General features: G+C 54.0%; 1 protein-coding gene across 1 annotated transcript; it reads left to right on the forward strand.

Annotated features, from left to right (window-relative positions):
• Positions 1-3,158: 3,158 nt before the first annotated feature.
• LOC141478398 (elongin-A-like) lies at positions 3,159-8,714 on the forward strand. Its single transcript, XM_074167484.1, has 11 exons — positions 3,159-3,262; positions 3,591-3,777; positions 5,033-5,136; positions 5,518-5,929; positions 6,192-6,306; positions 6,680-6,829; positions 7,060-7,154; positions 7,438-7,612; positions 7,820-7,931; positions 8,220-8,368; positions 8,653-8,714. Exons 1-11 carry the CDS (start codon positions 3,159-3,161, stop codon positions 8,712-8,714), a joined length of 1,665 nt encoding a protein of 554 aa, XP_074023585.1.
• The last annotated feature ends 3,611 nt before the right edge of the window (positions 8,715-12,325 follow it).

The following is a 12,325-nucleotide window of genomic DNA, read 5'->3' on the forward strand; positions in this document are numbered from 1 at the left end:
AAGCTGGAACACAGGAGGTTCCACTCAAATATGAGAAGAAACTTCTTCACGGTGAGGGTGCCAGAGCCCTGGAACAGGCTGCCCAGGGAGGGTGTGGAGTCCCCTTCTTTGGAGATTTTCAAGACCCGCCTGGATGCAGCCCTGAGTAACATGCTCTGACATGCTCTGGGCAATCCTGCTTCAGCAGGGGAGTGGGACTAGATGATCTTTATGGTCCCTTCCAACTCTAAAAATTCAGTGAAATTCAGTGAAAATGCTTTTCTGCTTGGGATGGTAGAAATAATATGTTTTTTCGTCCAAGTTTTGGCTTTGCACCCTGTTTTCCCAGCGGATTTTTGACGTTTTGAGACATTTCAAGGTATTTTTTGCCCGGTTTTCAGGCCGTTGGTAATCCAAAGAAGAAACCCCGTGGTGTTCCCAAAGAAAAGCCCACACCGGGGCGTCACCACCTTCAGCCCCACAGTGCCTGCAGCTCCTCTGGGGATCCCGGGACCTCCCTGCGCTGGGACTTGCCCTGAGGTGAGTGTGGAAGGTCAGCCCTCCCTTTTTCTTCCCAAAAAGCCTACTTTGGGCTCAAAAAAACACCCGGGGGGGGTGGGGGGGGGCAGAGGGGAGGGGAGCTGGAGGATTGCCCTTGCCCAGGTGCCACTTGATTTGACTTTCAACCCCCAACATTCTGTCTTTTTGGAGTCGGGGAGACCTTCCCCGGAGCCGTGAGGTTCAGAGCGGCCCCTCCTTGTGCAAAAGCCTCAGGTTTCCCCTTTTTGCCCAGGACAAACTCAAGTTCCATTGAGTTTTGTGGCCCGAGGCTTGCACACTCCAGTCCCTCACAGCCAGCGAAATGCCTCCAGTTTTAATTTCACCTCATTTGCAGTGATCAACCAATTATTGTCACATTTTAACCGGCAACAATTCATCTTCTTTAACCACTGACGTCCAGAACGGTGTCGTTTTGCGGCCAAACAGACCAGGAATTCACACAAGTAGGAAATGACGAAGCTCGGTCTAATGAATTTCTAGAGAAAGGATGTAAAAACCCCTTTTTTTCTCTCATTTCCAGAGTATTTGAGAAGATCCCGATGAGAAACACCCCGATGAGGCTCCATCCCCCCCGGGCTGTTTGAAAGGCCCCGGGCACCGACACCGACCCACCGGCGGGGCCATTTTTCCCTGCATGGCGGGCCTGTGCTGGTGACTGGGAGCGCTCCCTGCCCTCCCTGCCAACAACAGCCCATCCCAGCAGGGAGAGCTCCATGTGCCCCTTGTCCCCCCCAGACCTCCAAGGCCCCCGGCCCTCCCTCCCATCGTTGCCACCCCTCAGCACTGGCAGCTCCCTGTCGTCCCTGCACCCCCCAGAAAGGCAGCCCCCTCAGCCCCAGAGCCACCAACTGTCCCGTGATGACAGCCTGTCTCTCCTGTCCCTTCGGGAGCCCCTGGACTCCTGGCCCCCCCTGCCACCGCTGAGCCATGGCCAGGGCCAGGCGTGCTCTCCCAAGGAAGACAGAGCAGAGGTGCCAGGCTGGATGGGAGGGAGAGGAGCCGGCAGGGACAGGGACAAGGCTGCGGAGGGACATGGCCTGCTTTGGGCCGGGGACACGGATGCTTCTCCTGGAGGGAGGGCAAGAAGAGAGACAAAGGAGAGCGACTGGGAGATGGAGACGAGCTCCTGCACCCTCCTCGCACACCTGCCAAAAATAAAGGCTTTTCTTTCTCTTCATTTATTTACTTCCAAAAGTAAAGGGTTTTGTCTCTCTTCATTTTTTACATTTTGTTGGTGATGTCACCATCCCAGCCCCAGGATCCCACTGGGTGTCACGGAGACTTACCAATTTGTTAACTCCATGACCCTTTTTTGGGCCTGTGGGGTGGTCCTGGTGAATGAGCCTTTCTTCATAAGGGAGATGCTCCAATCCTTGAATCATCCTCGTTGCCCTTCGCTGGACTCTTTCCAGTAGTTCCCTGCCCCTCTTGAACTGGGGAGCCCAGAACTGGATGCAGTATTCCAGTTGTGGCCTCACCAGTGCAGAGTAAAGGGGGAGAATGACTTCCCTCGACCTACTGGCCACACTCTTCCCTAGGCAGCCCAGGATTCCGTTGGCCTTCCTGGCCACAAGAGCACACTGCTTGCTCATTGTCATTTTGCTGTCTACCAGGACCCCCAGATCTTTCTCTTTGGAGCTTGTCTCCAGCAGGTCCACACCCAACCTGTATTGGTGTCTGACATTCTTCTTCCCCAGGTGCAGGACCCTACACTTTTCCCTGTTGAACCTCATGAGGTTCTTCCTTGCCCAGCTCTCCAGCCTGTCCAGGTCTCGCTGGATGGCAGCACGGCCCTCCGGGGTGTCAGCCACCCCTCCCAGTTTGGTATCATCAGCAAACTTGCTGAGGATACGCTCCGTCCCCTCGTCCAGGTCACTGATGAATATGTTGAACAGGACTGGACCAAGTATTGACCCCTGGGGGACACCACTGGTTAGAAGCCTCCAGCTTGAACCTGCTCCATTAATCATTACCCTTTGGGTCCTGTCACACAGCCAGTTCTCAATCCACCTCACTGTCCCCTCATCCAGCCCACGCTTCCTTAATTTCCCAACGAGGATGTTACGGGAGACAGTGTCAAAAGCCTTGCTGAAGTCAAGGTAGATGACATCTGCTGCCCTCCCCTCATCCAACCAACCAGTTATAGCATCGTAGAAAGCTATCAGATTGGTCAAATGTGATTTACCCTTGGTAAACCCATGTTGCCCACTTCCAATAACCCCCCACTCTTCAACTTGTTTGGAGAAGACATCTAGAATGAGTCTCTCCATTACCTTCCCAGGGATGGAGGTGAGACTAAGTGGTCTGTAGTTCCCGGTGTCCTCCTTCTTTCCCTTTTTGAAGACTGGAGTGATGTTGGCCTTCCTCCAGTCTTCAGGCACCTCTCCTGTTCTCCATGACCTTTCAAAGATGATAGAGAGTGGCCCAGTGATAACATCTGCCAGCTCTCTCAGCACTTGGAAGTGTCAGCAGCAGCCAAAGCCGGAGACAAGAAGGAATGTGGTGGGGCAGCAGAGGTGGATGGGGCCTCCCTGGGGCTGTGGTTCGGTGGTGAGGGCAGGATGAGGTCTGCTGGGAAGCGAATAAGGGAATGTTTTTAACAGGAGTTAATGTACGACATGGGAAGAGGTCAAAAGGCTGTGCTGTGCTTGGTGTCTGAGGACCTGGAGCTCTGGAAGGAAAGGGTGTGGGATGTGGCCCGGTGGCTGGGGTTGTTGGAAGTGTGAGGAGGCGCCCTGAAGCCCAGCTCCCCTGGGGAGGTTGGGAGCCCGAGTGCTGTGGGAATGGGGTGATTCCAGGTCCCTGTGCTGAGGCTGCAGCCGAGAGCGAGGAGCCGGGCGCCCCCAGGCACTGGCTCTTCAGCGGCTCTTCCCCTTGTTGTGGGGAGCGTTTGGGGCAGCACCGGTTGGTATTTTCACCCGTAGAAGACAGAGCAAATCCCGTTTCTCATTGTTGAGAGCAATGGGGGTAGTGGGAATGGCTGGGAGGGAACCGACGAGCTGCCCTGTGTGTTAATAACCCCTTCCTGGGCTTCCTCCCTCTCTTCCCAGGTTCAGGAACATTCCTCACATGTCCTTTGATGACACGGCCAGGGAACCGGAGCAGACGTTCAGCCTGAACCGGGGTCCGACGGGGGAGCTGGAGTACCCCACCAAGTACGATGCCGACCCACGGGCCTGGGGGGGTGTAGGGGGCTGCTCCTCCCGAGCGCAGGCGCCGCACTCCATCCAGCTGCTGGCGAGGTGCCCGCTGTTAGGAAATCGTTAGCAGAGGGCAGTTCCTTCCCTGGCATCTCAAAGGTGCCCCAGAGCAGGATTTGCCTCCCCGTCTCCCTCCTGCCCTTGTCGGGTGAGAGCTCTGCTCTGACACCCATCTCCCCGGAGCCGCGGGGGTTCCTGTGCCTGCAGCCCAGAGCTTTTTGGGGTGCGGAATGTTGAATCCCCTGCTCCTGGCCCCGGTGACAGCTCGTCACTGGCCACAGGAGTGAGGGAAGCTGCTCCTCCTGCTCCCTGGGCCATTTGTGCTGGGAGGAGGGGGCAAGGCAGCGGGGTGGCAGCCTGGACACACAGCTCCGGTTCATAAAACACACCGTTACTGTTGGGATCAGTGTTTCGCTCTTCCAAAGCAAACCAGAAGGACTTTGGTCATGGCAACGAACTCCTAAATATAATGGCGATGGGGCAGTGGTTTCTGGTGAACAGAAGCTCTGGAGAGGCTGCCTGAGGTGCCCGTCGCGCTGGACGTTCTTGGGGTAAGAGCTGTGAAATCTCTGCCGCTTCCCGGGTGTCTGTCAAGTCCCGGGATAAGTCTTTGCCCCGGCAAAGCTGCCTCCCCGGGAATGGGGCCTGTTCCCTCGGCCGCCTGCTCCAGCCCCGTCTCACAGGCGCGATTGTGATGCGGTTCTAGAGATAAAAGGCAGCGCCAAGGAGCGTGTCAGGGGGAAGCCTCGGAGGACACTCGCTCGTCCTCAGCTCCTCACCAAGCTTCACCCTTGACCGAGACCTGAGAGTCGGAGCCATTCCTGACGCTAACGGAATCGGCATTACATTATTAGAATTATTATTAGAACTAATATTAGTTTAGATTACTAGTTTAATAGTTTAATAGTTTATTAGATTATTAGTTTATTAGTTTGATAGTTTATTAGTTATCAGAAGTAATAATCCTGACGATTATTAGTGAAGTCTTCTGTCATCGAACTTACCCGCGGTCATGGTAAATACTAACTTGGGTTATGGCTACAAACAATTAATGTTTGTCTAAGGCAGAGTTAACTCATCTTTGATTTACAGAACGCTAGTAAACGCTACAATGGCTGCTGAAAACATAATTTATGATTTGGGGTATCTTTGCCGTTAGATCGAGGGGGTTTATTTCTACCTGGCGGGGACGGGCAGGGGGTTAACTTTATTCACCCTGTGGGAAGTTGAGCAGAGGTGAGGATGCCGCGTGTCTTGCCAAGATGAACTGACGTCCGGGCTCTCTCCTGAAGGAGACGCCTCTTGGGAACGCTGTGACCGAGCCGGACGCAGACTTTGAGGCGAATTTCCAGGCTGCGTGGCAGAAGCTGGAGCGGCTGTGCCAAGAGGCACTGAGGTGAGTGAAGCTGGTTGGTGATCTTGATGGAGAAGCTTTGTTCTGGTTTTGCCGTGGGGAGGAGAAACTTCTCTGACCGGAGGTAATAAAAGGGGAGGCTCTGGGAAGGCTCGTGAGACAAGCGTGCTGACTCTGGATGGGGTTTGTGCCTTGCTTTGGCAGAAATTCCTGCCTCTGCTGGCCACGGAGCGTTGGGCTGCTGGTGGCCGCAGTTTTGGGTGAACGTAGGGACCGACTGCCAAGAATTTGCAGTTTGATGAAGCAATTAACAGCTTTCAAAGGCCTTTCAAGGCCAGCAAAGGGCCTTTAATAAAGCAAGAGATGCAATCTGCTTGCTGCCCATGTTTTAATCTAACGATTTTGGGGTTTTTATCCCTTCAGAGAAAACAAACAAGCTGAGAAGGAAAAAAGTCGGGACTCCGAAAGAGGCAAAGTGGAAAAGACCAAGCTGAGCCTGGAGACGTCACAGAGGAAGCGCAAATACACCGACGCGTCCAAAAAATCGACGGGCTTTTCCTCCATTCTGGGGGAGGATGAAGAGGAAGAGGACTTTAAACCCCCCACCATGTCCTTTGAGGAGTACCTCACCTATGACCAGCCCCAGAAAAAGAAAAAGAAGCGAGCGGTCAAAGCCTCTGTGTCGGCTGGGGAGGAAGAGCAACGGCACAGCGCCCATTTGCTGTGCCACCCCAGCGTCGACAGCTCCTGCTCCAGTCACCAAAGCCCCAGCCGCAAGCGCAGCAATGAGAAAAGGGCAGAGCAGGAGCCACCAGAGGCTCCTAAACCAAAGAGGGTAAGGTTCTGAAGGGTCTGCAAGTGAACCAAGGATGTGGGACCAGCTGCTCTCGGTCCTCTGCCCTCTGGGGCTTCTTTGTTTTCCCCTTAGAGGTGCTGGCTCTGTAAAACCTTGCCTGCCGAGTCTTGTTGCTCAACTTTGAAACGCTTTCCCCTTCAGAAAGCGTTTTTATAATCTTAGCAGCCTTTTACGATGCTGAAAAGGTGCCTCATATCCATGTTACGGGTATGTAACTTGCATGACCATCGTCTCTTTCCAGATACTTCTCGATGTGGACATAAAGCTCCCGGAGATCCCCCTGCCGCCGCTCCAGGCCAGCTGCAGCCCTCTTCCTGCTGCTGAGTCCGTTCCCTGCTCCCAGAAGAAAAGGAGAGGTATGTTGGGCAGGCAAATTGGGCTGAAATGGGCTGCAGCCACTCTTTGTGAGAGGGAGTGGATGGTGGCTGCGTTCAAATCTTCCCGTTGGCGTCCGCTCTCCCGCCTCTTGGTGCCCAGAGCCCGGGTTTCAGCCAAGCGGCGGCTTCTCTCCCACGTGCTCTGGCAGAAACGAGGAAGAGCCTTTGCTGACCCTTCTGGAGGCTCGGGCTTTGGCCTTGCCCTTCCTGAACCGGGTTGTGGGTCTCAGAGAGAAGCCTCGGCCCTTGGCGTTGCTTCTGGGGGACTCTGATTTGTGTCTCCTGTGCCATTCCTCAGGCTGGGCTCTTCTTTGCTCTGTTCCCTTCTTACCCCGAGTCTTCCACTTCACAGCGGTTTACTCAGCAGCTGAAGAGATCGAAGGGGGCTTCACAGGCCGCCGGCTGTATTCAAAGACGCCCGTGTTTTCAGGCCTTAAAACTGCCCGAGTCCCAAGGACTCCTTCTCAGCTGTGTGTCCCAGTCGTCACCAACAGCATTGACTGTAAGTACCGTTCCTCAAGCACTGGAAATAGTGGTAAATGGAGCCCTGCACAGGCACTTGGAGACACTGGTGCCTGATGACCCACCAGAGCTACGGCACCCACGGTTCCTTTCTCCTTCCCCTCCTCTTGTGCAGCGGCTGCAGCGGTTTCCACTGCATTCAAGGAGTCGAGCCTTTTTAATTGGTGAGGAAGGGGCAGGATAAATGCTCTGCATCTTGCTTCTCTCTAGCGATCTGTGAAGCGGGTGGTGTCCCTGGGCTGGAGCCAGCGTTGGACAGATGCACTGTCCGAGAGCAGCTTTGTGGCGCCGAGGAACGTCACCATGTGAGTGCCTGGGCCTGGGGAAGGGCTGGTGACACGCAGGAGGGACCTTCTGTCCTCATCTGCGATAGATGAATAGTCAAGCACAGCGCTCTTTGCAGCCAGAGGTGGCTTTTGCTAGTCCGGAGTTCCTGGAGTCGGCATCTGCCCCTCTCTTGCTGCACGTTGCTCCCAAAGCTGCCTTGCCCTCACTGCTGTTCCAGTGCCGCTGGCGCCAGCCCGTGCCGAGGGAGAGGGGAGTGAAGGTGTCCGGGGGGATCCCAGCTCACGGGTGGGTTTGTTTCAGGTCCTCGTTGAAGATACAGAACGGCTCTGGCGCAACCGATGTCTCCGAGACTTCAAGAACGAGGAGCCCAAAGAGTCCGAGTCCTGGCGGGAGATGTACCTCCGCCTCCAGGAGGCACGGGAGCAGCGGCTGCTCAAGTTAGCCCAGAAGATCGGCTCAGCTCAGGCCAACAAAGGTAAGGAAGGGCTGAACGATGGGAGAGGGCTCTGGGAATGCTGCCGAGGGGACGTCTTTGCGTGGGGAAAGTCTTCCCGAGTGGCTGGTTTAACTCCGGTCCAATTTAGGAGCTGCTTAACTCTCTGTTCTCTACTAAGACAGGAACTGAGGAGCCCCATTTATCATCAGCTGCATCTCAGCAATGTTTCCCTTTGGCCTCCTACAGGTCAAGCAGCCAAAACCATGCTTCTGGCCTCCCCGCCAAAGGCCCCTCGGGACGTACGACGGAGACAGGAGATGTTTGGGACTGGAGGAGCTCTTGTGCCAGAGAAGAGCAAGTGAGTGTTTCTCAAGGAGCGCTTGCTGTTCAGGGCCTCTTCTCCTCGGCATTCCTGCAGGCGCCGTGTCCTGGCAGGAAGGGACACCGTGTCCTCGGGAGGCCCTTTTCCAGGGAAACCTGTAACTGTAATGGCCTCTGTCTTGCTGGGAAGCCTGGAGGTCCTGGTCCCTGCTGGTGCCGTGTGGTCTCAGCCATGCTGCTGTTAACACACGTGGCTTGTACCTGAAGAATTGCATCAAACCACAGCGAATCCTTTCCTGAAACGCCTGTCCCGTCTCTTTTTCAGAACAAAACCAGTCCTGTGCGCATCCACCGAAAGCCACCCTCGTGTGAGCGAGAAGTCCTGTGACGGGCCCAGCACCAGCAGTGCCCGCTTTGTCCCATCCTCAGCCAGCACCTTCTCCTCCTGGGACCCCAGGAAACCACCAGCGAAGAGTAAGTACAAACCCCGGAACGTCCCTGAGTCTCCCTGAGCTCCTCCTTCACAAACGCAGGAATCTGCTGCTTCTGCCGGCTCTGCAGGAGGGGGGATGTTGGTGGCCTCTCTCCTCTCCCCAAGGAGAGGATAAAGGCTGTTCCAACGCTCACGCCTGCCTTGGGTCTGCTTTGCCAGGGCTGCAGCTTGGAACTGCTCTCTGCTCCCCTCCTCTGTGGCTGCTGCTTTCATGGGAGGGGCTTTGGGGTTGATTTGTGTTTTCTTTTTTCTTTCTCTGTTGCAGAAATTGCACCCTTGATGGCACAGTCTGTCAAAGACTTCAAAAAGAGGTGCTCTCAGAGATAAGCTGCAGCCCAGACCCGGGACTTTCCCTCTTGGGGACGCGTGGCACTGATGGAGGAGAAGGTCCCCCAAAAGCCCTTTTCTTTGGACTCTCGGGAGGCTGCAGCTTTGTCATCTGTCAAAAGAAGGGTGTACAGCATCTCCCGAGAACATGTCAAGTCTTCGCACCAGCGGAGAGTGGAAGATCCTGAGAATATTGACTTTTTAACCTCTTAATAAATGATAAGATGGTTTTACTTGATATTTTGCCCCATATCTCCTCCCGTAGTCTCCCCCCTCGCAATGCAGTACGAGGGCCGGCCTCTCTGTGCCTGGAGCTGGCAGGAATCCCTGTGTCTGAGTGGACACTGGGTCTCGCGGGACTCTTTCCTCGTGAGCTGGTACCTGGACTCTCTGGGACAGGTCAGACCGGTGGCCCGTCTGCTCATCGATCCTTTGGCAAGTGCATCACGTCCCGAGGCTTTGCTCTCTCCTCGTGTACGTTCATGAAATCTTGTCTCTCGCCCTTCTCTCTGCTGTTACCGTAGATCTCGTACAGATGCTTACGTTGCTGTGCAGGGATGGCAAGAGCCAGTGGGGACTTGTTCTCTGCTCCTGTTGTCTTCTGCTGGCTACCGGAAGAAAACTCCGAGGGGTTTTGGGAGAAATCTTACTGTGCAGCAAGTCAGATTTTGACTTTTTTGGAGAGGGGACTTTGTCTGCCTCTGTTGTTCAAAGCACTTTTTAAGTATCAATGGTTTGGAGGTTCTCACGGGGGAGCAAAGCTTCCCTGTACCCTTGACTGATGAATGGCGCGTCTCTATCGGGGAAGGTCGTCCCCTTTGACCCAGCGTGCATTTTTGGGAGGGACGCCCATGGAGTGGAGAGGGGACACCCCCCTCGCCAGCCAGACCAGCCAAATCAACCCTGGCGATCCACGGGGTGACAGATGTCGCAGCCAGATCACCCTCGCATCCAAAGGTTGGGCCAGTGACCCTTGAGGTCCCTTCCAACCTGGTATCTGGGACTCTACGATATCAACGAAGGCATCGGTTTGCCTCTTTAGGTGGAAAGAAGGAACCCTTTTCTCTCGTTTTCTGTGTGGAACCGGGAAGGATTTCTTTCCAGTTTGGAAGCTGGTGCTTAAATCGTGTCTCTTCCCTGTACGTTTTCCTCTGCCCCCTCTTTGGAAGAAGGAAGGGTTTGAGTCTTTGAATCTGAAGCCACTTGACCGGGGTTGGGGGGAAGTAAGGATCCTTCTGCAGCCTGCTAACCCCGCTGCAGGCTGGATTCCAGGCAGCAGAGCCAGCGTCTCAATCAAACGGCACCTTCTCTTTGAAACCAGCGCCCCGTTTCTCTCGAGAAGAGGCAGCACGTAGCTACGCTCAGCCCTGTACCAGTTACGGTTTCTTTTTCCTCCTGGCACCCTGGAAGGACGGAGGAGCTGCAGAGTGACGCTGGTTTCTCCCACGCTGCGCCCCCTCGCTGGGTGCTGGGACACCCAACGGTGTCAGAATCGCAAGGTGCTGCCCCTGGGTCAGAGCAATGCCGGGTACATGTAGTACCTGAGGGGGGGCTACAGGAAGGCTGGGGAGGGTCTGTTTACAAAGGCCGGCAGTGACAGGACGAGGGGCAATGGTTTTAAGTTGGAGAAGGGGAGATTTAGATTGGATATCAGGAAAAAGTTCTCTACCATGAGGGTGGTGGAGCACTGGAACACGTTGCCCAGGGAGGTGCTTGAGGCCCCTTCCCTGGAGACATTCAAGGTGAGGCTCGACGGGGCCCTGGGCAACCTGGTCCAGTTGGGGGTGTCCCTGCTGACTGCGGGGAGGTCGGACTAGATGACCTTTGGAGGTCCCTTCCGGCCTGGACCAATCTATGAATCTATTATGTGTACGTTAGATCTCTCTCAGATTCACCTTTAAAGCCGAAATAGGAAGGTCCGTTCCAGGTGCTGCTGACTTCTCACACGGCAGCCAAGATTGAAGAACAAGCCTCATGGACACATCATGCCAGAGTGGAGAAAGCCCCTAAACCTAAACCACGACAGGAGTCGACGCCTACCGGACCTTTAAAACTTCATCTCCAAAGACAGAAATCTGGACTCTTGTAGCCTTACTGTGCTGTGGCTGCATCCATTAACGCGAATGCTTACGCATCCCTTGTAAAGAGTGTTGTAAAATATACCAATGTTAGTGACTGTTGGATACGTGAGCAAGCTGATGACTTTGATTCCCCACTTTTTGGAGTCCCTGTAAGCAACTGGACAGACATAAATCCGTATGAAATGCTTAAATCCTCACACTCCTGTCGGACGGAAAGCTCTTCATTAGAGCAAGTAACCTACACTTTAGCATTAGCAAACCGCTCTGTGCCGTACATAAGTTACAACCCTGCGGGAGCATCACCAGGGCAATTTAGCCGTACGGACCTCGGCAACTGGCCCACAACAGCTTTGGTCAAAGGGAACATAACTAGTGTTGACAAGCCAATAAACTCTACAAAAGCTTCTCCGGGAGAAGGAGGACAGAAGCGGGCACAATACTTGTACGGCAGAAGCGCTGCCGATACTTCCCCGGCTATAAATGCTACCTGTAACCTACCGGAGGGGTATTGGTGGCTCTGCGGAGATTTAAAGGCTGGAAACAGCTGCCACGACATCGGACAGGAGACTGCACTATGGGTTATCTAGCTCCTCCATTGCAAATGTTCCACAGAGATGGTACGAGAGGTATTGTACGGGGCGTTTGGAGACAATTCAATCGACGAACAATCTCCAACCCTTTACTTAGATGTAACACCGGATTTTACAGTTTTGTCAGAGTTCTGCTTCCTTCACTAGGTGTGTACCAACCGGAACGGGCCATAGTAAATATTTCGGCGGAAATGGAAATAATAGCAAACTCAACTGCTGATGCCCTTTCCCGTTTGGGCAAGGAACTAGAATCCCTGAAGGGCACGGTCATACAAAGCAGAATGGCCCTAGATATAATAACAGCTGATGTAGGAGGAGTCTGTGCTCTGACCCACACAAGCTGCTGCACTTATGTCGATGAGTCAGGTAAGATGGAAACCGATATCCAGAAAATTTGAGAACACGCAAAGGTCTGACACCAAGTGGCCCGAGGTGGTGCTTCCCTAGGTTTTACTAAGCTCTGGGAAAAGCTTACATCATGGTTACCTAATTTTATATGGCTTAAGCAGCTCTTTGTCGCAGTAATTATATTTATTGCACTAGGATTCTGTACGAGATGACAAGATGACAAGGTCGTTAGTGTAGATTTAGTACAGCTTGGCAAAGAGCAGAGCTCGGAGCCCAGGAGCCCAGCATTCCAAGATAAGGAGCTGGCCTTGTGTATAGGATAGCAGGAACAGCCTGCACCCTAAGGAGGAACCCAACTGTCTGGGTGCAGTGTCCATCTGGTCGGGACCAGTCCCGCGGTTTGAGGTCCAGCCAGCCCAGCATTCTAAGCCAAAGGTAAAAGTACACGGTGAAGAAGACTATGAGCCTTCCTCCAGAAGACCCCAGCCCACGACCACCGGGCGACAGTAGGCATGGGGCAAGGGGAGGAGACTTATGATAATGAGTTCCTAGAAATAAATAGAATAGTAACGCCTTTTCTTAGAATTAATTA

This window comes from Numenius arquata, unplaced genomic scaffold (genome assembly GCF_964106895.1).
Source record: "Numenius arquata unplaced genomic scaffold, bNumArq3.hap1.1 HAP1_SCAFFOLD_55, whole genome shotgun sequence".
NCBI classification, from domain to species: domain Eukaryota; kingdom Metazoa; phylum Chordata; class Aves; order Charadriiformes; family Scolopacidae; genus Numenius; species Numenius arquata.

Excerpts from the sequence above, each read along its gene's own strand:
- LOC141478398 (XM_074167484.1), top strand. The coding sequence starts at position 3,159 with ATGGGAAGAGGTCAAAAGGCTGTGCTGTGCTTGGTGTCTGAGGACCTG. Across the intron at positions 3,263-3,590 it reads TGGCTGGGGTTGTTGGAAGT|GTTCAGGAACATTCCTCACA; the intron begins GTGAGGAGGCGC and ends CTCTCTTCCCAG. Across the intron at positions 7,613-7,819 it reads CTCAGCTCAGGCCAACAAAG|GTCAAGCAGCCAAAACCATG; the intron begins GTAAGGAAGGGC and ends GGCCTCCTACAG.